This window comes from Sebastes fasciatus, chromosome 6 (assembly GCF_043250625.1).
Source record: "Sebastes fasciatus isolate fSebFas1 chromosome 6, fSebFas1.pri, whole genome shotgun sequence".
NCBI lineage: Eukaryota > Metazoa > Chordata > Actinopteri > Perciformes > Sebastidae > Sebastes > Sebastes fasciatus.
In genome coordinates, this window is record NC_133800.1 from 36,720,220 (window position 1) to 36,745,757 (window position 25,538).

A 25,538-nucleotide genomic window follows, 5' to 3' on the forward strand; every position below is an offset into this window, starting at 1 on the left:
CTTTTTTAATTAATTGAGCAAAAACTTGACAAAAGGTGTCGTATTAATTCAAGATTTCCCAAATAAGATCACGTTTTAAATAACAGGTCCAACTGGTGCTTTGCAGCATCTAGAAGAAGCTCTTTTCTGATCAGTCTGTGCAAATATATTTGCTCTTTTATTTACCAAATATCGTCTTTTTCTTCTGTTACTGTTGTTATTTCTGTCTACTTGTGCTACTGAGGTTCCTTTTCTCCCAGTGAAATGTTTTTTTTTAACAGTTTTTCCAGATCTGCGTGTTGTACACACACACTGTACAGATTGTAAAGACCTTTGAGGTCAGATTTGTGATTTTGGTGGATATAAATCAAATATACACCGATCAGCCATATCATTATGAACACCTGCCTAATATTGAGTAGGTCCCAATCCTGACCCATCGAGGCATGGACTCCACTAGACCTCTGAAGGTCTGCTGTGGTATCTGGCACCAAGCCGTCAGTAGCAGATCCTTTAAGTCCTGTATGAGTTGTGAGGTGGGGCCTCCGTGGATCGGACTCGTTTGTCCAGCACATCCCACAGATGCTCCATCGGATTGAGATCTGGAGAATTTGGAGTCCGAGTCAACACCTCCAACTCGTTGCCATCCACATGATGTAAAAGAAAATCCATCAGACCGGGCCACCTTCCTCCATCGCTCTGTGGTCCAGTTCTGATGCTCACGTGCCCATTGTAGGCTCTTTATGGCGGTGGACACGAGTCAGCGCGGGGACCCTGACCGGTCCCCATACGCAACAAACTGCTCCTCACTGTGTGTTCTGACTCCTTTCTATCAGAACCAGCATTAACTTTTTCAGCAGTTTGAGCTCCAGTAGCTCTTCTATTGGATCAGACAACACGGGCCAGCCTTCGCTCCCCACGTGCATCAATGAGCCTCGGGTCTGACCCTTTCGCCGGTTCACCGGTTTTCCGTCCTTGGACCATTTTTGGTAGGTCCTGACCACTGCAGACCGGGAACATCCCACAAGAGCTGCAGTTCTGGAGATGCTCTGACCCAGTCGTCTAGCCAGCACTATCTGGCCCCCGTCAGTCACTCACATCCTTACGCTGGCCCATTTATTCTGCTTCCAATACAAAGTTCAAAATGTTCACTTGCTGTCTAATATACCCCCACGCCCCCCACTGCCAGGTGCCATGGTAACCAGATAATCAATGTTATTCCCTTCTCCTGTCAGTGGTCTGAATGTTATGGCTGATCGGTGTATAGTCGACGTTGTGGCCGTCAACACTGCACAGGTGTGTTTCCCACCAGCAGAGGGAGACTCCAGCACACTAAACAACTTCGGTTTAACTCTTTGTGTTGACTGACAGTCGTGAATCCTGTCCAGCATTAGGCTGCAAAAAGTTATAATATATTTTAAAAATCTCTCCTGACTATACTTAATCTCTAAAACTGTGCTAAACCCAGCATTAGCTGAGCTTTACAAACCTACAGAAACTCTATACAGTTTGAGAGACTGTGACAGTGAGGACAGATTTCAAGAGATCAGGTCAACTGTAAAAGATTATTCTGCTTCATAAAAACACACAAAGTGCATTAATTCAAACAGGAATTTATTAAAGTTTAACACGAGGCCAACATGGTGATAGTTCAAGCTTTGCTAAAACAGTTATATAAATATATAAAATGATTTATTTTACATTTCACAGTAAAACAGGTCAGAGTTTAAAACACAAAGTCACACAACATACAAGAAACAGGAAGACAAACAGTAGATTAAAATATATTTTCCCTCTCAACCGCAGCCTTATTTTTGTTGCTTCCAGCCGTCATATCATATTAATGTTTCAGCAGATATGAAAATCGTCGTCTCTCTGCGTCAGACTTTTAACTATAACCCAGCTTTATTTGCATGACTCCTGTCGACGGCGTTCGGTGAAGAGCTGCAGCGCCGACGGGAGGAAACATACACTCTCATTTCAACACTTTTAAAGACAGAAAACATCAAAACATTCAGTCACTGGGTTTTTCTTTTTAAAGTGCTGGAAGTCTAAACAGACAATATGAAGAAGGTTTATGTTTCTTATATATTAGGTTTTAATAGAGTCTCAAAATGTCCCTGCAATCTAAAGTTTGATGTTTAATTTGAGCTGTTCCATGCAGCTGGATGGGAGACTTCGCCCTGTTGTTCATATAATAAACCTGCTATCAGTCTATTGTTTTATAGTCTTACAACGCGTCTCCTCTCCTTATCTCCACCGCCATCTAACCACCTTCAGACCGGCCGTCTCGTATTACCCGATCGCCTCTTTGTAACATGAAATTCAAGACATTTAAAAGTGATGATAGTGTGCGTTTTCCCCGAAACTGGAGGCGAGTAAGTGAAGTTTAAAGTGCTGTGAGGAAGATTAAAGTACGCCGCTTCTCACGTTTCCGGTGCTTTCCGTCACCCGACTGCCATTTTGTGACTTTAAGCAGAATGTTCTCATTTCCAGCTAATCATTTATTTACAGCTTGTTTTTGGCACAAGATACGTACTGTAAAACGGATTAAAGTCCACCGATTCTCACGTTTCCTAGATAGCGGTTCACCTCCGTGGTTACAGGATGACCATGAACACATACAAAATAGAAGTGGGAAGTATTTTCAGTGATTATTTCAAACTTTTTGGCACAAGTTAAATATAATAAAGCAGATTAGAGTCCACTGATTCTCACTTCCTCAGCTCAGGTGTGAGTGTCGATGGCTTTTTATTGCACATCTGGATCATCTGTTAACCACAGACAGATATTGCTCATTAAGAAATGGAGGCATTTTAATGTTGGATGAGTTTTTCCAGCAGAGAAATAAAAGCAGAAGGAGGAAGAAGACAGGATGTGATGTAACGTGATGTCACTAACTGTCATCATTGTTGAAGGTGAGGAGGTAGATGATGATGCCCGTCAACAGCACCATCATCATCACCACGGAGGTCAGGAGGAAGGCTCGGCAACCCGGCCGGCCCGTCAGTCTGAACATGGCTCCGACCACGCCGCCCGCCTCACCGCGACTTCCGTCAGGCGGGCTGGGAAGCCCCACGTCCAGAGAGCGGCGGTTCACTGACGTTATCGACCTCTGACCCCACCGCCGGTGACCTTCAGATGACCTTGATGAGGAACACAGAGAACGTTATTGATCAAATTAAGCTGCGGATTTTATGCTTCATCTCGTTTTATTGTTTTTAAATATTCAAAAGTCTCTTTCTGAGAAAAATTAAATGTTCTGCCCGTTTTAAACTCCAAAAAAATGATATGTATATATATATATATATATATATATACGTATATATATATATATATATATATATAAATATAATATTAAAGGTTGATAAAAGTTAATGGAGGGGGAGCATGACAGAAAAGTTAAAGAGGACCTGTCATGCTTAGTTTCAGGTGCATACTTGTATTTTGGGTTTCTACTAGAACATTTTTAAATTTTTAGTGATGGAGTGCCAAACTAGCCGTTAGGCAGGTATTATGCAAATGTGTTCCTTGTTGACATCACCACGTTACAGAAGAAAAGGCGGGACTTGAATCAAGGCAGTTCAGGAGCGCATCGGGATGGCTTCGCTCCCGCGTTTGAGCGTCTGCTGCACGTCTACATTGACAATTTGAGCGTGCATGTATACTGCCCTAATGGGCCTCCGTTCTTTCCACGCTTCCCATTCATTGTCTACGTAAGCAGCCGTGCAATGCATTCTGATAGCGTGGCGGCGCGATTCGAGAGATGGGGCGCCACATCTGCCGCTTCTAAATTGCATAAAGTTGAGGTCTCGGCTACTTTATGCAAATCAGGGGCGCCCGACGCGACTCGCCACTCTGGAAACTCCCGAGAAACTTTTAAACTAACCGTTGTTGGTCTAAAATGAAGACAGATTCATCAACTGCATGGCTTATTTCTCGCTTCAAATGTTTTCAGAAACACATTTCAGTGAACTATTTTCAAGTCACGACAAGAATTTATGACTCTCCATCGTCTAATCTGACATAGTGACCATCGGAACCGTCAGATATATCCTGTAGTCTGATCCGGGCATAAAGGAAAGGGTTAAAAAAGCATCATAGGTCCCCTTTAAGAACCACGGCAAGAGAAGAAAACATTCATTTAATTGTAAATTTAGTTTAGAAGAGAAGAGACTAATGACCCTGAGACTGGGAGGAGTTAAACTCATTAATATGAGAAGAATAGGAAGCGTGTTCTGAGACCTTTTGACCTGCAGCTTCCCTTTGTTGCGGAGGAAGCGGATGCTGTAGACTCTCTGCATGGCGGCCGGCAGGTAGGACAGCATGTCTGAGTTGGTGGCCAGTCTGGGCAGCCCGAGGGCGGGCAGCGGCGTGAGGCCGCGGCACAGCGGGCACTGGATGGCGTTGGGCTCGGCCGACTTGACGTTGATGCGCGCCAGGCACTCCAGGCAGAACGTGTGCTTGCACTGAAGCATCTTGGGACAGCGGAAGACGTTGTTGAACTGGCTGAAGCAGATGGAGCACTCCAGGTCTGGGCAGGAGTCCTCGGAGCACTGGGACACCAGAGGGGACGGGCCGAGGTCCGGGGACGGGATGATGACGGAGACCTGGCAGGAGGGGGGTGTGGCGGGGTCGGGGTAAGGGTTCGGTGTGGGAGACGAGGCTGGAACCACGATGGACTGAGGCCTGGATCTGAAGATGAAGCCTGGATCTGAGGCTGTAAGCGGCGATGCGGACCGGTCCGAGTACGGTGACGGGCCCTGGTTCTGACCTCCATCGCGGTCTGGGGAGGCCTGATAGTGAGGGAAGTTATGGCTCAGAACCGTCACGGAGCTGTGACCCGTCTGGATGACTGGAGGAGACGATAAGGTGGCTGACAGAGATGCATTATGGGAACTATCATGAAGATCAGGAAAAGAATGTGGAGGTGGACTTGTGTCTCTGTAGGGATTCATGACTGGATGGAGGAGGAAGACGAGTGAAGCTCCGAGGAGATGAAGAGGTGGAGGATGTTGAGCCTTCAGCGGTCAGCAGACATGGAGGATGATGAAGAAATGATGAAGATGCTCCTGGTACAGCCTCAGTCCTCGGATCACAACTCGGTCTATAGATGAAAAGAAAACATGAATACACTACAAACCAACAGGATTAACTCTTTGGTTGGGCTTAAGATTACTACATTTGTGCAAGGACTGTCAATCGATTAAAATATTGAATCACACGTTTTTTATGTGTTCTAAATGAACCTTAAAGGTCACATATTATGCTCATTTCCAGGTTCATAGATGTATTTTAATGTTGCACTAGAACATGTTTACATGCTGCAATGTTCAAAAAACCCTTTATTCTTCTCATACTGCAGCCTGAGTCTGCCTGCCTCAGAGCCTAATTCAGCCTCTGTCTGAAAACCACTGATTCACAGCCTGTCTCCTCCCACTCTGCTCTGATTGGTCAGCGTTGTCTGTCAATCAAACGTCCTCAACAACACAGCGTCACCCTCCCCCTCCCTCCCGGAGAAGCTCTGGAGAGAGAGGAGCTAGAATAAAGTTTATAAACCACTTTAAAGTTTATAAACCAGAAACTTCACCCAGCGCACGTTACCGGAGGAATCTGATCAGAAATCGGCGACACATGATGAACATCTGCGGTCCAGATTCCAGGTTTTCCTGACGGGTTCTCTCAGGTAAATAATGCTGTTTATATCTCTGTTAGTTAACTCAGTGTTTACCTCATGCATCAACTCTGTAAACCGTAAACATACACTCTGTTTTACGTCTGTCTTTACAGATCCATCTGTGAGAAATGACCGACAGAATCATCCCAGAGGAGAGCAGACAGCTGAAAGCAGATAGCTCTGTTTACATGGAGATACAAAGCTAACCCGGTAGCATGTAGCTAACCCGTTAGCATGTAGCTACATGCTAACGGGTTAGCTACATGCTACCGCTATGACACGGTGTGTAAACACAGCGACCATCAGGGTGGAAAATAGAAGATGTGAAACAGTAGTCAGTTCATTATTTCTGCTAAAAGATAAATGTATGGAAGATCAGAGTAATGGTATATTAGTTACAGTAGTAGCTGTCTCTGTGTTACCATGACTACAGACCACCGGAGCTTAGCTTACCATAGTTTACCAGAGCTGAAGACTTTCTCCTGTACCATGTTAACATAACTAACTAACAGGTGAGATGATTACAAATGCTGTGAATAATTAATATTGTCATCTGTCAACTCAAATAAAGTTTGACTGTGAAACAGAAATGTGTTGTGTTGCTTACAGTCACTATTTACTACCTGTACTCTGCTACATGCATGACATCAAATATATGTAATATATAAATATCATCTGTTTAAACAGTGTAATTACATAAAGCCTTTGTGAAAGAACATGTTATATTTAGATGATGGGAGTACATGAAGCCTGTTCTGCTGGTTCTTGCAGACTAACAGTAGGAGCTACTTTGCTCAAGTTAGGTTGAGGAGGAGAGACAGTGACGCGCTGTGGGCCGGGGTCAGCTACTGAAGGTTCTCTCTGGTTCGACCAGGAAACCCTTACATGGCTTGCATTTCTCTAATGACGTCAGAAGAGAAGGAAAAAAAGCAATTTTTTTTTCTGCACCCATTTCCAGACAAACGGAGGAGGAGAAAAAGAGAGAGGATGGTCTTTTATGATACTATGGTGGCCTGTAGACACACTGGGGACAGATATTGATGTTTAAAAGACATGGAAAAGTGCATTTTGCATAATAGGTGACCTTTAAAGGGAGATTAGTCAAGTATTTAATCCTCTTATCAACATGGGAGTGGAAAAATATGCTGCTTTATGTAAATGTATGTATATATTTATTATTGTAAATCAGTTAACAACACAAAACAATGACAGATATTGATCCAGAAACCCTCACAGGTACTGCATTTAGCATAAAACAATATGCTCACATCATAACATGTCAAACTGCAGCCCAACAGGCAACAACAGCTGTCAGTGTGTCAGTGTGCTGACTTGACTATGACTTGCCCCAAACTGCATGTGATTATCATAAAGTGGGCATGTCTGTAAAGGGGAGACTCGTGGGTACCCATAGAACCCATTTACATTCACTGATCTGGAGGTCAGAGGTCAAGGGACCCCTTTGAAAATGGACATGACAGTTTTACCTCGCCAAAATTTAGCGTAAAGTTTGGAGCGTTATTTAACCTCCTTCAGGACAAGCTAGTCTGACATGGTTGGTACCGATGGATTCATCAGGTTTACATGATACCAGTATTTTTGACCTAAAGATCAGTGAATGTAAATGGGTTCTATGGGTACCCACGAGTCTCCCCTTTACAGACATGCCCACTTTATGATAATCACATGCAGTTTTTTTGCATGCAGTATAAATGTGTTCTTTTTTTAAATGGTGTATTTCTGGTGTGTTCTTTATACTATGACAGTTTTCCTAAAATGAAATAAAAAAACAAACCGTAATACATCACCTTGCTTACAGTATCACAATGTATTGAATCATTTCCCCTGTATCATGTTACGTATCGTATCTCCAGATCTCTGTTACAAGGAAATTAAATCTGAATGCTGCAGCACACAATGATATTTGAGACGTTTATCAGCCAGTCAACACTTTTTTGTCTATTTCCTGCTTTAACAGGACAATGCCCCTCCTGTGCACGAAACAGCTCCATAAAGACTGGTCTGCACTGGTCCGACCTCAACCCTGAACCCCGAACCCCGTCCATAGTGAGAATAACATCTGTTCAAGCTTAAACCACCACCAACACAGGAGGAACTAACTAACTGTCATCACACAGACTGATTCAGAGAAAACCGCTCTAACAACGTCCACTTCTTGCACAATTATTTAATTAATTCTATTCTTCTCTCAGCGTTGGGAACTCTTAACTTCCTGTTATAAAAAAGTACAACAGCTTTTCAGGTCAAACATTAAACTCCAATCTCAAGTGGATCTAAACACTGACATCATCATTAGACAGCGTCTGACCGTCACAGTTAGACTCTAACTGTGCAGGTTACATCAAAAGTGTGCGTCTTATAAGAACTTGACGTATTTCTGTGAAATAAAAGGGCACACATGTAGTAAAATCTAATATTGTAGATGTTTCACAATTCAAGAGTATCTCAAGGTAAATTCAGCTCCAACAAATCAACTCTTTATGTCGACAAAAAGGCAATCGAATGGAAATGTACACACTGCAACTGCTTCCTTCCTTGATTCTGCCCAACACGGTGTATCACGCAAAGATAACTGGCAGTTTTACCAAAATAAATGTTGCTTGTTGCAGGATATTAAAATCAAACCAGTTCCACCTAAACCTCCAAACCTGCCAGACCCACCACGAGCTCTTAACCTCATGTAGTTCTGTCAATAAGATCATTTTAAAATTCAAGCAGAGACACCAAACTTACCGGGCAGAAATGTATAAAATCATGCACAATACATATTTATATTTAAAATAAACCCAAAGACAGAAAGTACTTACTGAACCTCCACAGTTATGGAGACCTGCAGTCGCTTCCAACGCTTCAGCTAAACTGACTGTTTGTGTGTAGAAGTTTAGGTAAAACTGGTCTGTGCCCGAGTGAGCAACAACTGGATTCATGTTCCTGTCTAACTGGCGTCAGCTGGATAGATGTGTGCATTGTCCGTTTTATTTAAAAAGGGAAATAACATGCAAAACAAGCTGGCCTTCATGCTCCGACGCTGAAGAGCACCCAGCAGGGATCACCAGAAACATACAGACATCAGCTCTACTGCAATCTTTGAAGTAAAATACCAGAGTTAAATCAACCTCTCTCACAACATCTTCATCTTCACAGCGGATTGCAGAGCTGTTTAATTAGATAATCATGATATACATCTACTCTCTGTGTGGCTTTTGGACTGTAAACTGTGGAAAATTGCCAGTTTATTGGGTCAGAACTGGCATAGATTGAAACATAATCTAGTTTGCACAGCCAAGCTGAGATATCGGTCAAAACTTAGCATGATTACATTGGATCTGATTCAGAATTTACAGTTATTAACTATTTTTTTGAGGCAGATACTCATATGAGTTATGTTTTGTACGGTCAGAAAATATAATGTTTAGTCTATAACTTTTTAAAGATTACAATATTCCAATATGTTGGTGCATCCTCACCTGAAACCCTGGCTATTACAACTATAGATAACCTAATTAGGAAGGAACATGTAATTCTGTTTAGTTTTAGGGCTTCCCATGGATCTGATATAAATATTCATGACAACACCAATAAAGTCCATTATATCTCGGTGGACAAAAGGAGCAGATCATCAGATCTATTTAATGAAATGTAAAGTATATTTTGCTCCTGTACCGCTACAGATTCTGTCTGATAATCTGATGTTTGTTTGAGGGAATATATGGCGACTAAGAGTAGATTTAATCTGCAAGTTTCCAATTTGCTGCACAAAACCAGCATACCTGGAGATTTTACAACTACTTCCTTCCTGTCACACCTCAAACAGGAGATACCACACAAGATGTTAGAAATGTGGTCTTATTATAGTATTCTTTTTAATACTAGCTGCACATAACAGGTCCTGTGTGTGGTATTAAGTCTTGCATCCTCATGCAAATTAACCAGCTGAACATCACCAACAGAGCAGCTGAACTCCTTTCAGTAACTCATGTTAGATCTGTTAACCATACAATTGCAAAACAAGGTTGCTATATATGTATTAAAGGTCCAGTTTTAACACTTAAAATACAAATAAAGTGCAACTTATACTTAACTACAATCCACACATTGAGCTTTCTACACATGTTGTCACTTCCTTCCTCCACTAAATGCCTATAACAATTTTGAAAACATCTCTGAACTGGTGCCAAATAATGCTAATTAGTGTAAGGTTTGACTGATATGGTTACAGTTATAGGTTGAGGCTCGTGTTTTCAAAGAAGGAACTATTTAATTGTACAAATAAAAAAAATAAAAAACACTCACCAAACTCCATGCAAAAATCTAGCAATTTACAATCGATTAACGTCAATAGCAAAATGCCTCATAAAACGGATTAATAAAAACAGTTAAAATAAGTCAGTACGAACAGCTTTTAAATTCGGCACACATGCAAAACTTATTTTGTTAAAACTCTTGCCTGATACACCATGATGGACTCAGGCAAGGAAGCAACGAGCTGCAGTGTTTACAATGCAGATTGGCTTTATGTCGACGTTAAGCGGTGCTTTGTTGGCAAATCATCCACGCCGAATTTACCTTAAGATCCTCATGATTAGTAAAACATTAAAAAAAGAAGAGATTTTGCAACGTGTGTCTTTATACGCCAACAGAAAACTAAACGGTGAGATTTATGAATGAAGTTTGGTGCGCAAGCAGAGAACGCCGCTCTTACCGGTGATTGATGTCCTGTCAGCTCGCTCTGCCTCACATCATCCGGCCGGTTCCTCACTCAGACCCTCCTGGAGTTAGTCTCTTACATTAAACTTCTTCTTCTCTCCGCCGTGTGATAGTTTGACTCTATTTGAATAGCTGAATAAAAACAAGGAAACAGGTAAGTCAAATCACCTGTTGACCAGGTACCTGGCTGTACCTGAAGATTAACACACCTGAAGAAAGTGATGCTGATTGACGAGCTGAACCAGAAGAGTTCTACCTGGACAGCCTGGACAGTGAAGCTCCACCAACCAGTAAGTTAAATAAGCTAACTATTCTTTATTTTTCTGGACTTTAAGTGTTTGTTAAAATATGATTATGTAACTGTTGTCTAAAGGTTAATTAAACACCTAAACATGTTAGCTAAATGTCAATTAAGCTAATGTTAGCTAGCTAGCTAACAATGTATATTTACTTAGATAGCTAAGTGGAAGTTTTTCACAGTGGATGATCATGTCTTCATCTTTTCTATTATATAGTTTTATTGGAATACAGCAGATAAAATGTGATAAATGAATGTACTATGGACAGTGAACTAACGTTAACGGTTGTGCTAACGGCTGTTTGTTTATATTACCAAGATGATGGAGAACAAATCATTTAATGGACCCCAAAATTATATTTAAGAACAAGTCAGCTGGTCATCATATTAACAGTTAGAGCGCTATTTAATAACACAAATAATAAAGGGTGGAAGTTCTGTGGTCGTCTCTTAGATTAAACGTCTTCTCCTCTCCGCCGTGTGATAGTTTGACTCTATTTGAATAGCTGAATAAAAACAAGGAAACAGGTAAGTCAATCACCTGTTGGCCAGGTACCTGACTGTACCTGAAGATTAAGATGCTGAAGACAGACAGTCTGGACGTTGAAGGCCCACCAACCAGTGAGTTCATTAAGCTAACTAACTATTGTTTTCTTTATTTTTCCAGTCTTTAAGTGTTTGTTAAAATATTATTATTTAACTGTTACCTAATGGTTAATTAAACACCTGAAACTGGTCAGCTGGTACACCAAAAATATATGTTAGCTAAATGTCAATTAAGCTAATGTAGCTACCCAGCTAGCTAAGTTAGCTAAGCCAGCTAGAGGTTTCCTAGAAGTTAGCTAGCTAAAACTTAGGAGCTAACTACCTCGGAGAAACGTTGTCCACCTCAAATTCAAGTTAGCTAGAGGTTAATTACCGAGCTAGAAGTTAGCTAGCTGTGTGATAGTTTGACTCTATTTGAATAGCTGAATAAAAACAAGGAAACAGGTTAGTCAAATCACCTGTTGACCAGGTACGTTCCTAGCTGTACCTGAAGATTAACACACCTGAAGAAAGTGATGCTGATTAACGAGCTGAACCAGAAGAGTTCTACCTGGACAGTCTGGACAGTGAAGTCACACCAACCAGTGAGTTAATGAAGCTAACTAACTATTGTTGTTTTCTGTATTTTTCCAGTCTTTAAGTGTTTGTTAAAATCTTATTATTGCTACAGCTGTTGCCTAATGGTTAATTAAACACCTAAAACTGGTTTACATCAGCTGGTACACCAAAAATGTATGTTAGCTAAATGTCAATTAAGCTAATTTTAGCTAGTTACTAAGTTAGCTAAGTAGCTAGCCGTTCATGTAATTTCAGTAGAATTCTGTTGAGCAGAAATGTGCCATAAATATACTACATATTACAGTGGATTTTTATTTTTTTAACAAACTATGTAATCGTTTGAAACTAGGGCTGTCAAAGTTAATATGATAATAACGCGTTAACACAAATTAGTTTTAATGCCACTAATTTCTTTAACGCAATCGATCTTCCATAGGTTGTACCAGGTTCAGTTTTAAAGTTAGCCTGTTGCCTGTTGGGCTTGAGTTTGCCATGTTATGATTATGAGCATATTTTTTTATGCTAAATGCAGTACCTGTGAGGGTTTCTGGACAATATTTGTCATTGTTTTGTGTTGTTAAATTATTTACAATAATAAATATATACATACATTTGCATAAAGCAGCATATTTGCCCACTCCCATGTTGATAAGAGTATGAAATATTTGACAAATATCCCTTTTAAGGTATATTTTGAACAGATACAAAATTTGATTAATTTGAAATTAATCATGGACAATCATGCAATTAATAACAATTAAATATTTGAATCGATTGACAACCCTACCTTGAACATTTCTGTTTTGCATATTCTTGTTCTGGCAGGCTTGTTTATGGTTTATTGTTGGAGTTTCATTCCAATACACATCAACTGAGCTGAAAAGAATATATTCTTTCTTGCAGTATACTTTCAAAAATCCATTATGGGAGACTGTCAATCACGATAACTGCAACAGCCACCTCAGGTAAGTAATGACATGGAAATGAATTGTTTGAATAAATTGCTTTGAAGTTTTGGTGAATTCTAAAAAGATCAAGCCTAATGCTATAAAGTTTGCGACAGTAACTAATGTGTGCTGATACTGAGAAATATATTGATGCTTTTATTAGTGTAATAAATGCATAAATTACTGTAGAGTCTGAAGTTCAGACTGAAGGTGAACAAGGAAGTTAAATCATCTTTTGATAAATATTACAACAGCTATAAAAAACAAAGATTACAACTGCAAGTTTTACCACCATTGATAACACATTAACTTTTTACCACTATCACCACTATTACTACTATTACGAATAAGAGTACAAGCTACCATATAACACGTTTTTATTCAGGGAAGATTGTTAAGATCAAATGCTTTTTAAAGCGCACTCAGCCTCATATTTAATGATTATATCCAAATATATATTTAATAACTTTATATTCAGTGCTATGAAGTCTATAAACCCTGTGTGTTTTTTACATACAATAGTGCTGCAGAATTAGATAATTAGGTTTTTGTGTGAAATGCCTTTGAGAACACTACAATTTTGTTAAATTATATTTCAATTATGAACTCGTGGAAAATTAAATGTCTGTACAGGCCTTGTCTATTTGACAAAAATAAATCTTGTTTACATTTTAGATTGTAGCTACAGGTTTTGGACATTATCTATCTATCCATCCATTTTCTGCCAATTAGCCAGATTGCATTGGTGGGCCACATTATTATTTAACTGTTAAAATTCTAGCTATTCTGCCTTTTTGGCCAATAAAAGCTGAAAACAGTTCTCATTAAATCTACATGGATTGTAGGCTGTTGGCTGAATTCTAATTCAGAAAAGTAAGTGGAACGTAAGGTTTACTCATGTCCACTACTTTCTTTTATGTTAGGGTCTAAGGGTTAAAATATATATATATATATATATATATATGTATATATATATATACATATATATATATATAAACTGGGGGGAAAAAGTTCGGAAACTTGTGTTTGGTGGATTATTTCTCTGTTGTTACAATGCTAATGGTCATTGTATTTTACATGGTTGGAAAGCTTGTTTATTTACCTTTACAATGATGTCCAACTTGTAAGGATCATGCATTTGTGGGATGAGCAGCACAGCTGATTATGTGGGTAGCGCCCTAGAAAAATTTGCCAAAATGCTCTGCCGATGGTAACATCATGGTAACGTGTGTCTGCACACACAGACACACACAGCAATTTACAATCTAATGAACATATCTACCGTTTTCTAGACTACACAAGGGTATATTTGATCCAAATAAAATCTATTTACTTTATGTTGTTGACGTCTGTATGACAATAAAGTAGAATAAATTAAATGTCAGTTTGAGCAGTTTACAGTAAATGTTTGTACCGGTAGTCACACGGAACTGACATTGGACCGTGTTCCATGAGCCTGTTCAGTAACAGGACACGTAGCTACATTTTCAAATAGGCCTTAATCCTGTTTTTAAAACCTCCCATGCTTATAAAAGAATGTAATTTAAAGTGTCTCTGTAGATCACACCAACATGAGGGTGCATAAACAGGTTTGAGGAACGAAGTAGTTCTACATAACTTGTATGAATGACTGAAGGTTGCAGCTACTGATAGTTTTGTCAGTAGAGAACACAGATAAGGAATGAATCGATGTTTAAATATGTTTTATATGATGATATTTATCTTAGAATGGTTTTACAACACTGTATATTTGTGCATGTGTGTGTTGTGGTTCCTTTTATACCCTTTTGTTCTTAATAATAGAATATATTCAAGAGCAACCAAATGAAATCAAACTGTCCACCATGACGGTTTTCATCTTAAACTATAAACTGTATGTTGATGTTTTTATTCTTGTCTGGTGATTGTGATGATGTTGACATGTTATACAGGACTGTTGGTGACGCAGAGCTCTTTGACTTCAGCAGACAGCAACACTGACACAAGTAAGTCTTCATTGTTTGTCCAAACTCCTTCATTAGTGAACTATGGCTGTCTGAGTGTCAGTAAATAAGAGAAGCTACATTATTTGTATTCTTCCTTCCAGGTGAATTCTTCTCTGATGTTTCCAGCAGAGTGACATCATGGCGACTGCATCACCTGGTGAGTCCAGTCAGACTTTATTAGTGTGGATAACACACTGTCTTCTCTCACTGTCCACATGTTACACCGTGTCCTAACTGGCTCTCTGTCCACACTGAAGACGTTAACTATGCACTTCTGTTACGTCATGTAAATAAACCACGTACAGATCAGCTGTGAGCTCCAGATCAGACTGGAGACGTAACCACTTCAAAGATGGGTTATTAGTACGTGCTATCTTCCTACGTTTGTAGCCTACTTTTAAACAGAAAACACGTTTTATATTGTGATATTTACTGGAAATGACATACAATATAGCTCGCCGTGCATCTTGCTCGTTCCCGGGATGCGACATCATCACAGGCAGTGACACAGACAGAGGCCTGTACTACGAAGTGAGTTCAACATACCCAGGGTATCTTCTCGTTATCTGGTTTAACTAACCCTAACAACCGAGATCCTGCTGAGCGGTCCTACGAAGCTGGTTATCAACTCGGTAAATCAACTCAGGGTTTCTCAGTCTGGCTGTGAGCGCGTTCACATGAACGGGGAGGTGTTTGCAGCATCTGACCAATCACAGACATGGACAAGTCTACTGACCAATCACAGACATGGACAAGTCCACAGACAGGCAGACAGACAGGCAGAGCGGCACATTTTACAAAGGAAAAGGGAACTATATTAGACAAATACAAAGAAGTTAAACACATAATCCAGACTAAAAGTAACACAGTTGAAGCTGCCAAATGCAGGAAGAACAGCTGGTGAAAGAAAAAACTCCCGATGTGTGAATGCATAAATTAACAGAATTATTAATTTATTGGAATACTCAAAAGTTGGATATAGCCGTCTAGATATAAATAGCTTTTAGAAATGTAAAGAATGGGTGGATTACACCTCATTATGCCCATTATTAAATATGAGGCGTGTATGACTATTTCAGCCTTCTCTCAGCTGCGTCCTCGTTTCCGGCGGTGTGAAACGGACTTTGCAGCAAGTAAAAAAATACATATAAAAACATAATTCAAAGCGGTAAACACCCACAGCATAAATCCAGCTGTTCTTCCTGCATTTTTCAGTTTAAACTGTGTTGTCTTTAGCTGGATTATGACTTAAACTTCTTCATATGTGTGTAATATTACCACACAATCCCCGCACCGAGCTCTGATTGGTCAGCAGGCGGTGCTTTTATACGAGTTGATCTCTTATCTGGAACATAACCTGCTCTGGAGCAGGTTAGCTGTTCAGCATCAGTTACCATGGCGATCTACCCCGGTAAGAAGTGAACCACCTTCGTAGGACGGAAAACCCTAAAGGGTTAAACCCTGAAGTTACCTCGCTTTCTAACGATGTAAAATACAATGCCAATTAGCATTGTAACAACAGAGAAATAATCCACCAAACACAAGTTTCTGAACTTTTTTCCCCAGTTAATGTAGGCTTGACTTGACTTTTTCTGGGTTTTTTTAGTTGATGATGATGTAAATAACCCGAAGCGCAGAAGCAGCCCTGACATCATCCGACCTGACTGTGAGTCAAAAACATTGAATATATAAATGATAACATATAGATTAATACTAATAAGTAAAAAAACACTCAAGTAGTTGAAGGAACTGGCCTTCTACCTCCGAGAGGTCAAGGCCCAGTTACGTGCTGGTTAATCTTGTGTGACAAAGAGATTTTCCAAACAGACGGGTTAAAGCATAATAATACAATTTATTCCGAACAATCAATGTTGCATAAGTAAAATAAAAGAGTTTACAGATATCTGGGTCCAATCAACATGTCCCTGACAACATACAGTGCATGGGTCAGTTCGTGAAGTCTGAACCCCGAGCTATCCCTGATCCAGTCTATTCATGGTTTACACAATATTAATATTCATGAGATTATGACACGTGATATTTTTGCTGCGTATTCTTCTTTGTTATCTCCTTCTGACTCCTTCCTCTTCTTGACCTTGCAACAAGAACAGCACCTGCCTACTCCCTTTCCTCACAATCACTCTATTCATAACAAATCCAACAGTCAGGTTATTGCAGGTCATTGTAAGCACTTTTGTACATAATAAATCCAACATAGTTTAACCAGATGGTTTTGCCACAAACTTGAAGCTTCTGCCTCTAAATCTCAGACCAATAATGTATCCTAAGATCAGTATGATCAAGGTGGAAACATAGATGAGGAGAAGTGGTAAATCACAGTTCTTAATGCAAAAACCCACAATTGCACATTTGAATGGTGCCGTTGTTAGTGTCCCAAGCATGTCCATCAGATTACATGAGGAAGAAAGAATTAAGGAATGAATAAATGTGTATATTTCTGTATCCTTACAGTTACAGATCAGCCCCTTAAAGTGGAAGTGAAGCGTTCAACCAAGTTAAGCTGGTTTACTAAATGGATTTCCACTCTAATGAACTATTATATAACAAATATGACAAATGTCAGCATTTAAAAGAAAAAAGGAGCTTTGTTTCATCTGTCCTGCAGCTTTGGTGGCAAGAGCGCCGCCATGTTTCAGTACTCTAGTCTGTGACGTCACCAGGTTGGTTAGCTCGGCTGAGTTACACAGATACAACGGTAGAGACAGTGAAAGACGGAGACTGAGGAGACACAGGACAGAAGAAAACAAAAGAGGGGACACTATTGAATTGTTCCTGGATGTAAAGATGAGTTTTATAATGTTAAAACCAAGAACAAAACAGTCCATTTCATAAACTGACGCTGAAACGGAGATCAGTAACGTTACTGCAGCGCTGGCTAGTGGCACTGAAAGAGTCCTCCGACAGGCACTGAGTCCATCTGACTGTCTCTCCATCTCCTGTCCTCTCCTCTCTCTGATCACCTGTCTCTGTCTCTCCATCTCCCATCCTCTCCTCTCTCTGATCACCTGTCTCTGTCTCTCCATCTCCCGTCCTCTCCTCTCTCTGATCACCTGTCTCTGTCTCTCCATCTCCCGTCCTCTCCTCTCTCTGATCACCTGTCTCTGTCTCTCCATCTCCCGTCCTCTCCTCTCTCTGATCACCTGTCTCTGTCTCTCCAGACATGATATTTTTCAGATTACCTGTCTCATGCACTACTGTCAGGATATAGTGACCGTTCTATAAAAAGAACTTTTTTTCACCATATTTGCTCAATTTCTACCAAGTAAAAACACATAAAAATAAAAAAACTAATCAACAGCAATGTGTTCTTCCAGAAACAGTGTACCTTTTAATTAAAGATTGTATGTTAATGAATCAATGTTCTGTATCCTTATAGTGTCAGATGATCGGCCATCTGTGAAGCGGCGCAGCAGCATCCATAGTCTGCCACCTAACAGTGAGTTAAACTGCACTGAGTCAGAATTATTCTTCAGTATATTAACATCTAGATTTACAGTGTTTGCAGGTGTGGGTCACTGGGGAATGTGAAAGTTTCTTGATGATAACAGATGACACATTCACAAGTCCACCTTAAAAAAGCTGTGACTTCTTCATTGGTTATGAATTCTGTTTTATTGTATTAATTTAAGACAAAGTCTACACTGAGAAGGTTTTTCTAATTCAGTGTTTTCATTCCAGTGTCTGAGCTGAGGGTTGTTCTGCTGGGGAACAGCTGGTCTGAGAGGAGTTCAGTGGGGAACTTCATACTGGGAGAGAATAAGTTCGACACTGAGAAAGAACCAGACTGCTGTCTGAGAGTCAGAGGACAGTTGAAGGAGAAAAAAATAGTTCTCATCAACACTCCAGATCTGCTGCTTCCTGACATCGCCTCAGAACAACTGACAAAACATGTAAAATACTGTGTGAGTCTCTCTGCTCCTGGACCTCATGTGTTCCTGCTGGTTCTAAAACCTGAAGACTTCACTGAGGAACACAAACTGAGACTACAATCAATCCTTCAAAACTTCAGTGATCAATCATTTGATCATTCACTGGTTCTGATATCAACACCCAGAGAGAAGAGATCAGCTATCATGAGCAAAGATGTACCAGACCAGCCCTTAAAAGACATGATAAGTATGTGTAGAAACAGATACTTGAAGCAGGAGAACCTTGAACTTCCAGAGCTGTTAACACGCTTGGGTCAAACTGTAAAGAATAAAAATGGAGGTCATCTGATCTATGAAGGATTTGAAGATGCAGCACCAGCTATGGCTCATGATCAGGAAAGCCTGAAACGGGCAGAAAGAGTCCGTTTTAAAGTCAATCCACCAAAAGCTGTTGGTAAGTGCAGGATAGTTATTCAGTTAGTGAGAACTTTATAATTACCACAAATGACTGTAGAATCATACTGCTGTACTTGACATGACTGTTTCTTTTACAGAGGTGGAAGTTCCCAGAGAATATACCCCGTCCCACCAGGGTAAGTAAATCACATGTAACGACTTAGGCACCTGTTGTGATGGGAGTACCAGGCGCCTTTCATTGGCAGATCGTAGTGGGCAGGAGGGAGTGTAGACCTGGATGAGGGAGTTCAAGTAGGAGGGAGGGAGTGTAGACCTGGATGAGGGAGTTCAGGTAGGAGGGAGGGAGTGTAGACCTGGATGAGGGAGTTCAAGTAGGAGGGAGGGAGTGTAAACCTGGATGAGGGAGTTCAGGTAGGAGGGAGGGAGTGTAGACCTGGATGAGGGAGTTCAGGTAGGAGGGAGGGAGTGTAGACCTGGATGAGGGAGTTCAGGTAGAAGGGAGGAAATGTAGACCTGGATGAGGGAGTTCAGGTAGGATGGAGGGAGTGTAGACCTGGATGAGGGAGTTCAGGTAGGAGGGAGGGGGTGTAGACCTGGATGAGGGAGTTCAGGTGGAAGGGAGGAAATGTAGACCTGGATGAGGGAGTTCAGGTAGGAGGGAGGGAGTGTAGACCTGGATGAGGGAGTTCAGGTAGGAGGGAGGGAGTGTAGACCTGGATGAGGGAGTTCAGGTAGGAGGGAGGGAGTGTAGACCTGGATGAGGGAGTTCAGGTAGGCGGGAGGGAGTGTAGACCTGGATGACGGAGTTCAGGTAAGAGCGAGCAACAGGGTTTTGAATTTGATGTGAGCGGCAACTGGGAGCCAGTGGACGGATATGAACAGAGGAGTGACGTGTGCTGTTTTGGGTTGGTTGAAGACCAGTCGCGCTGCTGTATTCTGGATCATCTGCAGAGGTTTGAATGTGCATGCAGGGAGGTCAATGCGTGATATTACAAGAGCCTGTACCAGGAGTTGTTTTGCATGCTCTGACAGGTAAGGTCTGATCTTTCTGATGTTGTACAGGGAAAATCGACACGACCGAGCAATTGAGGCCACGAGAACCTTAAAGGTTAGCTGGTCGTCAATCATGACACCCAGATTCCAGGCAGACTTTGTGGGTATGAGTTTAGTTGGTCCAAGCTGGATATTGATCTGTGATTGTATAGATGGACTGGCTGGGATGACAAGGAGCTCAGGCTCAGATAGGTTGAGTTGAAGGTGGCGTTCTTTCATCTATTTAGAGATATCAGTGAGATCCGTGCCGAGACTGTAATGTCATCTGGCGGGAATGATAGAAAGAGTTGGGTATCGTCCGCATAGCAGTGGTATGAGAAACCATGGGAGCGGATAATTGCACCAAGTGAGGTGGCAATAATGTTGCTTACATAAAAACACATATAATGAGCAAACTATACCAGACAGGTATGCTAATTTAAGTATTTGTACCATGGAAAACTATGGTTCATATACTTAAATTAATGATGAATTGCAAATGTGATGAATTGACGAGTGATGAGAATGTGCTCATTGGAATCATCTTATAACTTTTTTTTTTTTGTTTTATCTTTGTTATTTCATAGCATGTCAACTCAGGATTGTGATGTTCGGAAAAACTGAGGACAAAAAGACAACACTGTGCAACTTCATTGCTGAGAAAAAAATTATGCCTCAACCCTTTAGAATAACCGAACCAAAGCATTGTAAGGCCACCCGTGGACGGTGGAGAGGAAATCCTCTAACAGTGGTGAAAACTCCAAACATCTTCAGTCTGTCTGTGGAAGCAGTCAGAGAAGAGATGAAGAGGTGCATCAGTCTTTGTCGTCCTGGACCAAATGTCCTCCTGCTGTTAGTGAAGCCTTCTGAGTTCACAGAGAAGAACAGACAAACACTGAAGTTCATCCTGAGTTTGTTTGGTCAAGATGCGTTTAAACACTCACTGGTCATCATGACACATGAGGGGGGTGAAACAAGTTTCTCTGTTCGTCAGCTCCTTAAAGACTGTGGAGGAAGACACTGCAGCATGGTCAAAATGAACCACAGACTGTTAATGGAGAGGATTGAAAACATTGTGCATGAAAACAAAGGAACCTTCCTCACCTTCACTGAAGAGAACATCAGACTAAAGTCTGGACACATGAAACCAGCTGTAAACCTGGTTCTGTGTGGGAGGAGAGGAGCAGGGAAGACTTCAGCAGCCAAGGCCATTTTAGGTCAGACAGAGCTTCATCCAGTCTCCAGCTCATCAGAGTGTGTTAAACATCAGGGAGAGGTGTGTGGACGTCGGGTTTCTCTGGTGGAGCTTCCTGCCTTGTATGGAAAACCTCAGGAGGAAGTGATGGAGGAATCAATCAGGTGTATCTCCCTCTGTGATCCTGAGGGCGTCCATGCCTTCATCCTGGTCCTACCTGTGGGTCCCCTCACTGATGAAGACAAGGGAGAGTTAAAGACCATCCAGAACACATTCAGCTCTCCAGTCAATGACTTCACCATGATTCTGTTCACTGTGGAGTCAGATCCTACAGCTCCAGCTGTTGTTAACTTCCTGAAGGAAAACAAGGAGATCCAGGAGCTCTGTCAGAGCTGTGGAGGAAGATACTGCTATACAACTGAAACATTTGCTCGTGCACAAATGGATAAGCTCTTACAACAAGAGAAACACATCAACATGCAACAAGGGGAACTTGAGAGGCTGATAAAGAAGAATGAGATAACCTGTAAGTAATTTGAATTTAAATGTTTTTCTTTGTCCTAAACCATGTTCTACATCACAGTCTTGGGCCGACAGTAAACTGTAGTAACTGAATATTTTAAGTAACTCAAGACCTTATTATTTCACAGGTGATGATGAGAAGCAGAGCCCAGAGTGTCTCAGGATTGTGCTGATAGGGAAGACTGGCTGTGGAAAGAGCTCTACAGGAAACACCATTCTAGGAAGAAAGGCATTTGTAGCTGAATCAAGCCAAAGATCAGTCACCAAACTTTGTCAGAAAGAACAGACTGAAGTGAACGGTCGTCCTGTTGTTGTGGTCGACACTCCTGGTCTGTTTGACACAACCTTGACCCATGAAGAGGTTCAAGAGGAGATGTTAAAGTGCATCAGTCTTCTGGCTCCAGGACCACATGTCTTCCTGTTGGTGTTACAAATTGGCAGACTCACACAAGAAGAGAAGGAGACATTAAAACTCATCAAGGAAGGCTTTGGGGCAAATTCAGAAAAGTTCACCATCATTCTTTTCACACATGGAGATAACCTGGAGGATGAGGAGCGGTCAATTGATGAATACATTGAAAAGAAATGTGATGATTCCTTTAAGAGGCTGATTGCTGGCTGTGGAGGAAGATACCATGTGTTCAATAACTATGATAAACAAAACCACACACAAGTCAGTGAACTGATAACCAAGATTGACACCATGGTGAAGACAAATGGAGGAAGCTGCTACACCAATGAGATGCTGCAAGAGGCCGAGGCAGCTATAAAGAAGGAAGTGGAGAGGATCCTGAAGGAGAAGGACGAAGAGATGGAGAGAGAGAGGGAGGAACTTGGAAGAAAACACGATGAAGAAATGCAAGCAATGAAAAGAAGTATAGAAGAACAGAGAGCAAAAACTGAAAAGGAGAGAAAACAGAGAGAAAAACAACTTGAAGGAACGTGAGAAGAGAAAGAGAGAACAGGAAATGAGAGAAGAAGAGGACAAGAAGAGAAAACAACGAGAAGAAAAGCAACAACAGGAGTGGAAACAAAAACTTGAACATTCAGAGCAAAAAATAAGATCGGAGTCAGAATCAAAGGAAACCATTGACAGAAAGCTGGAAGAGACCAGAGAACAGATGAGACAAGAACGAACGAACCAGGAGAAAAAAGAAAAAGAATTGTGGGACAAACAACGTCAAGAAGATGACCAGAGACAACAAGAGGAGCAAACAAGATTAAGAAAGCTCGAAGAAGAATTCAAACATGAAAGAGAAACATATGAAAAGAAAAGAAACGAAAAGGACCGAATCAGAAGGGAACAAGAAGAAAAAGAGAAAAAAGACATCGAGGAGGATCATAGGAAAGAAATTGAGAATCTGGAGAAAACATATGAAGATGAAGCCACAAAGAAAGCTCAAAAGTTAAATGATTTCACAGTGAAGTACACCAAGGTATCTGAGGAATCTGCAGCTCAGAAGGAAGAGCATGAGAAACAAATGAAAGACAAAGATAAGAAATATGACATCTTGAAGGCACTTTCAGACAAAATGAAGGAATGTGTGACCAAAAAGGAAAAGAATTGGGGAAAAATGAATGACTTACTGAAAAAACAGGAAGAAGAATTGAAGAAAGTGGAACCTGAAAAAAAGGAAGATCTAAAGGAAACACATGAAACAGAAATAAAGGACTTGGTAGCGGAACTTGTGAAACAAGAACCCGAAGCATCAAGCCAGAGCTATTGGGAACGGATTCGAGCATTTTTTAGATCCGAGTAAACAAAAGCTTTAAAGAAGGATAGATTTCTCTGTAATGTTTTGCAGTGGACTACACTGCAATGCATACCATGGCCACGGAAATACACCTCATTAGCTGTCAGGTGCTAAAATCATTATATATTAGGGCTGTCAAAGTTAACACGATAGTTAACTCAACTCTGTTTTAACGCCACTATTTTCTTTAACGCATTAAGCCATCGATCTTTCGGAGGTTGTAGTGGCTCAGTTTTAAAGCTAGAGTGAGGATACTGGTATCATATGAAACTACAAAACCTGATGAATCCATCGGAACCAACCATGACATACTAGCTTGACGTGAAGGAGGCTAAATAACGCTCCAAACGTGCTTAATTTTGGAAAAACTGGCATGACCATTTTCAAAGGGGTCCCTTGACCTCTGACCTTAAGATATGTGAATGAAAATTACTTTATGATAATCACTTGTAGTAATCGTGATTAACTATGGACAATCATGTGATCAATTGTGATATTTAGTGTATTTGCATGTACATACATTTATGATTGTAATTGTACCTCCTGGTTCACCAGGCTGGAGTAACAGTTCACAAAAGACATACAGTAAGAAATGTGCTGGAGAAAAGAAACGTGAATTAATCAGCTTTTGCTCAACACAAATCTGTGACATCAGATATTGAGCCACAAAATTATCCAGAGAGGAACATAGTATTAGTTAACTAAAACGTTGTAATTAGTGTTCTCTAGAGAACAATATGTCTATAATATCTGATGTTTGAAGTTGTGGTTTGTGTTGTTGTAGAACTTATTTCAGCATCTGTCCACAGACTGTTGTTCTCCTCCATGTTGTCCTCTATAGCCCTCTGCTAGTAGCAGCATGGACTCTGCTCTGGATTTGACGTCATTGCTGTGTGGCGCGTTGCGAGTCTCACAAAAGAAACTTTGAAATTTGATTTGAGCCTTCGGACTGAGACGCATCTGTAGAAATCAGATTGGAATCACATTTCAAACCACCTCCAAATGGTGTTTGGACACAATTACAGCTTTGCTGTTCAGACTTTTTAAGAGAGATTTCTGTATCACTGAGTTGGACTCTTTAAATGATATAATGTTGATTTCAGTCATGTCTGTCTAGTGATCCTAAATCAGGATTTTAAAAGCTAAATAACTCAACATTCAATGTCTTCTCTGTTTCAGTGGGTTTTCTGTAAAGCTTGGTAAAAAAAGTCAGCATTATATGGTTGAAATAGTGTTTTCTGTTGTTTTTGTTTATTTTTATCTTTTCACCACAAATAAGTTGAGCATGTTTAAAAAAGGGTCGTCACAATGAGCTGCCATCTCAGCCTACACCTTTTCAGTCTGTAGAAAATGTGTATTATATGTTTTATTGTTTTCTTCTTTATTGTTTTGTTGAGAATCTTTTGACTTTTTGCTGTTTGTTTTTCTTTTTTGCTAATTGTTTGTGTAATTATTTACAGCTTAGTTAAGAAAGACTTCAACAGCTGGAAGCTCTGCTTGGTCATTACAGATCTTTGTTTTCTTTTTTAAATGAGAAAGAACTTGATGTTTGTAATAGAAGTCAAAATGTTTAGATTTTCAACCACCTTTCAGCCAAATTACAGATATCACAGCAAATATTAAATAATCATGAATATAATTTATATGCAGTGAACGGTTTGATCTTATTTTTTTGTTTGTTTTGTTGCATGTCAAATAATAATGGATGCTTTATAACTTGATTACATCCATTTAATGTACAGGAATCTGAAACTTCTTTACTCACCTCTATGTATTTCTGTAGTTCCTTGATGTCAGGATTCTACTGTTACTGAGGATACTGTCAAAGTATTCAGAGTATACTAGGTATACAAATACAACAGTCATAGCAACTGCAACACATTATTCTGTACAGTTAAATATGTTTGTCCACCTCCTGTATAATCACATTTATCATCTTTCAGTTGATGGTTCCTGTTATAATGTTTGTATTGTTTTGTCCAGCAGATGGAGCTCTAACATCAAGTGTCA

General features: G+C 40.4%; 2 protein-coding genes and 1 pseudogene across 3 annotated transcripts; 2 read left to right on the top strand and 1 right to left on the bottom strand.

Moving 5' to 3' along the window:
• Positions 1-1,576: 1,576 nt before the first annotated feature.
• LOC141770019 (uncharacterized) lies at positions 1,577-11,811 on the bottom strand. 2 transcript variants are annotated; one of them, XM_074639605.1, is made up of 4 exons: positions 11,732-11,811; positions 10,380-10,516; positions 4,225-5,086; positions 1,577-3,125 (listed from the first exon to the last, which is right to left on the bottom strand). In XM_074639605.1, exons 3-4 carry the CDS (start codon positions 4,935-4,937, stop codon positions 2,876-2,878), a joined length of 963 nt encoding a protein of 320 aa, XP_074495706.1. In that variant the 5' UTR covers positions 4,938-5,086; positions 10,380-10,516; positions 11,732-11,811; the 3' UTR covers positions 1,577-2,875. The 2 variants fall into 2 exon arrangements, with proteins under 2 accessions (XP_074495706.1, XP_074495705.1); XM_074639604.1 differs by lacking the exon at positions 11,732-11,811 and having other exon boundaries at positions 10,380-10,582.
• A 2,316-nt stretch (positions 11,812-14,127) lies between these two features.
• On the top strand, positions 14,128-19,118 carry LOC141770021 (GTPase IMAP family member 2-like). Its single transcript, XM_074639607.1, has 4 exons — positions 14,128-14,718; positions 14,820-14,875; positions 18,116-18,175; positions 18,418-19,118. The coding sequence occupies exons 2-4, from the start codon at positions 14,857-14,859 to the stop codon at positions 19,101-19,103; spliced, it is 765 nt and encodes a 254-aa protein (XP_074495708.1). The 5' UTR covers positions 14,128-14,718; positions 14,820-14,856; the 3' UTR covers positions 19,104-19,118.
• Positions 19,119-20,638: 1,520 nt separating this feature from the next.
• On the top strand, positions 20,639-24,569 carry LOC141770010 (GTPase IMAP family member 8-like; annotated as a pseudogene).
• The last annotated feature ends 969 nt before the right edge of the window (positions 24,570-25,538 follow it).

Excerpts from the sequence above, each read along its gene's own strand:
- LOC141770019 (XM_074639605.1), bottom strand. The coding sequence starts at position 4,937 with ATGAATCCCTACAGAGACACAAGTCCACCTCCACATTCTTTTCCTGAT. Across the intron at positions 3,126-4,224 it reads GGGAAGCTGCAGGTCAAAAG|GTCATCTGAAGGTCACCGGC; the intron begins GTCTCAGAACAC and ends TTCCTCATCAAG.
- LOC141770021 (XM_074639607.1), top strand. Across the intron at positions 18,176-18,417 it reads CCATAGTCTGCCACCTAACA|TGTCTGAGCTGAGGGTTGTT; the intron begins GTGAGTTAAACT and ends TTTTCATTCCAG.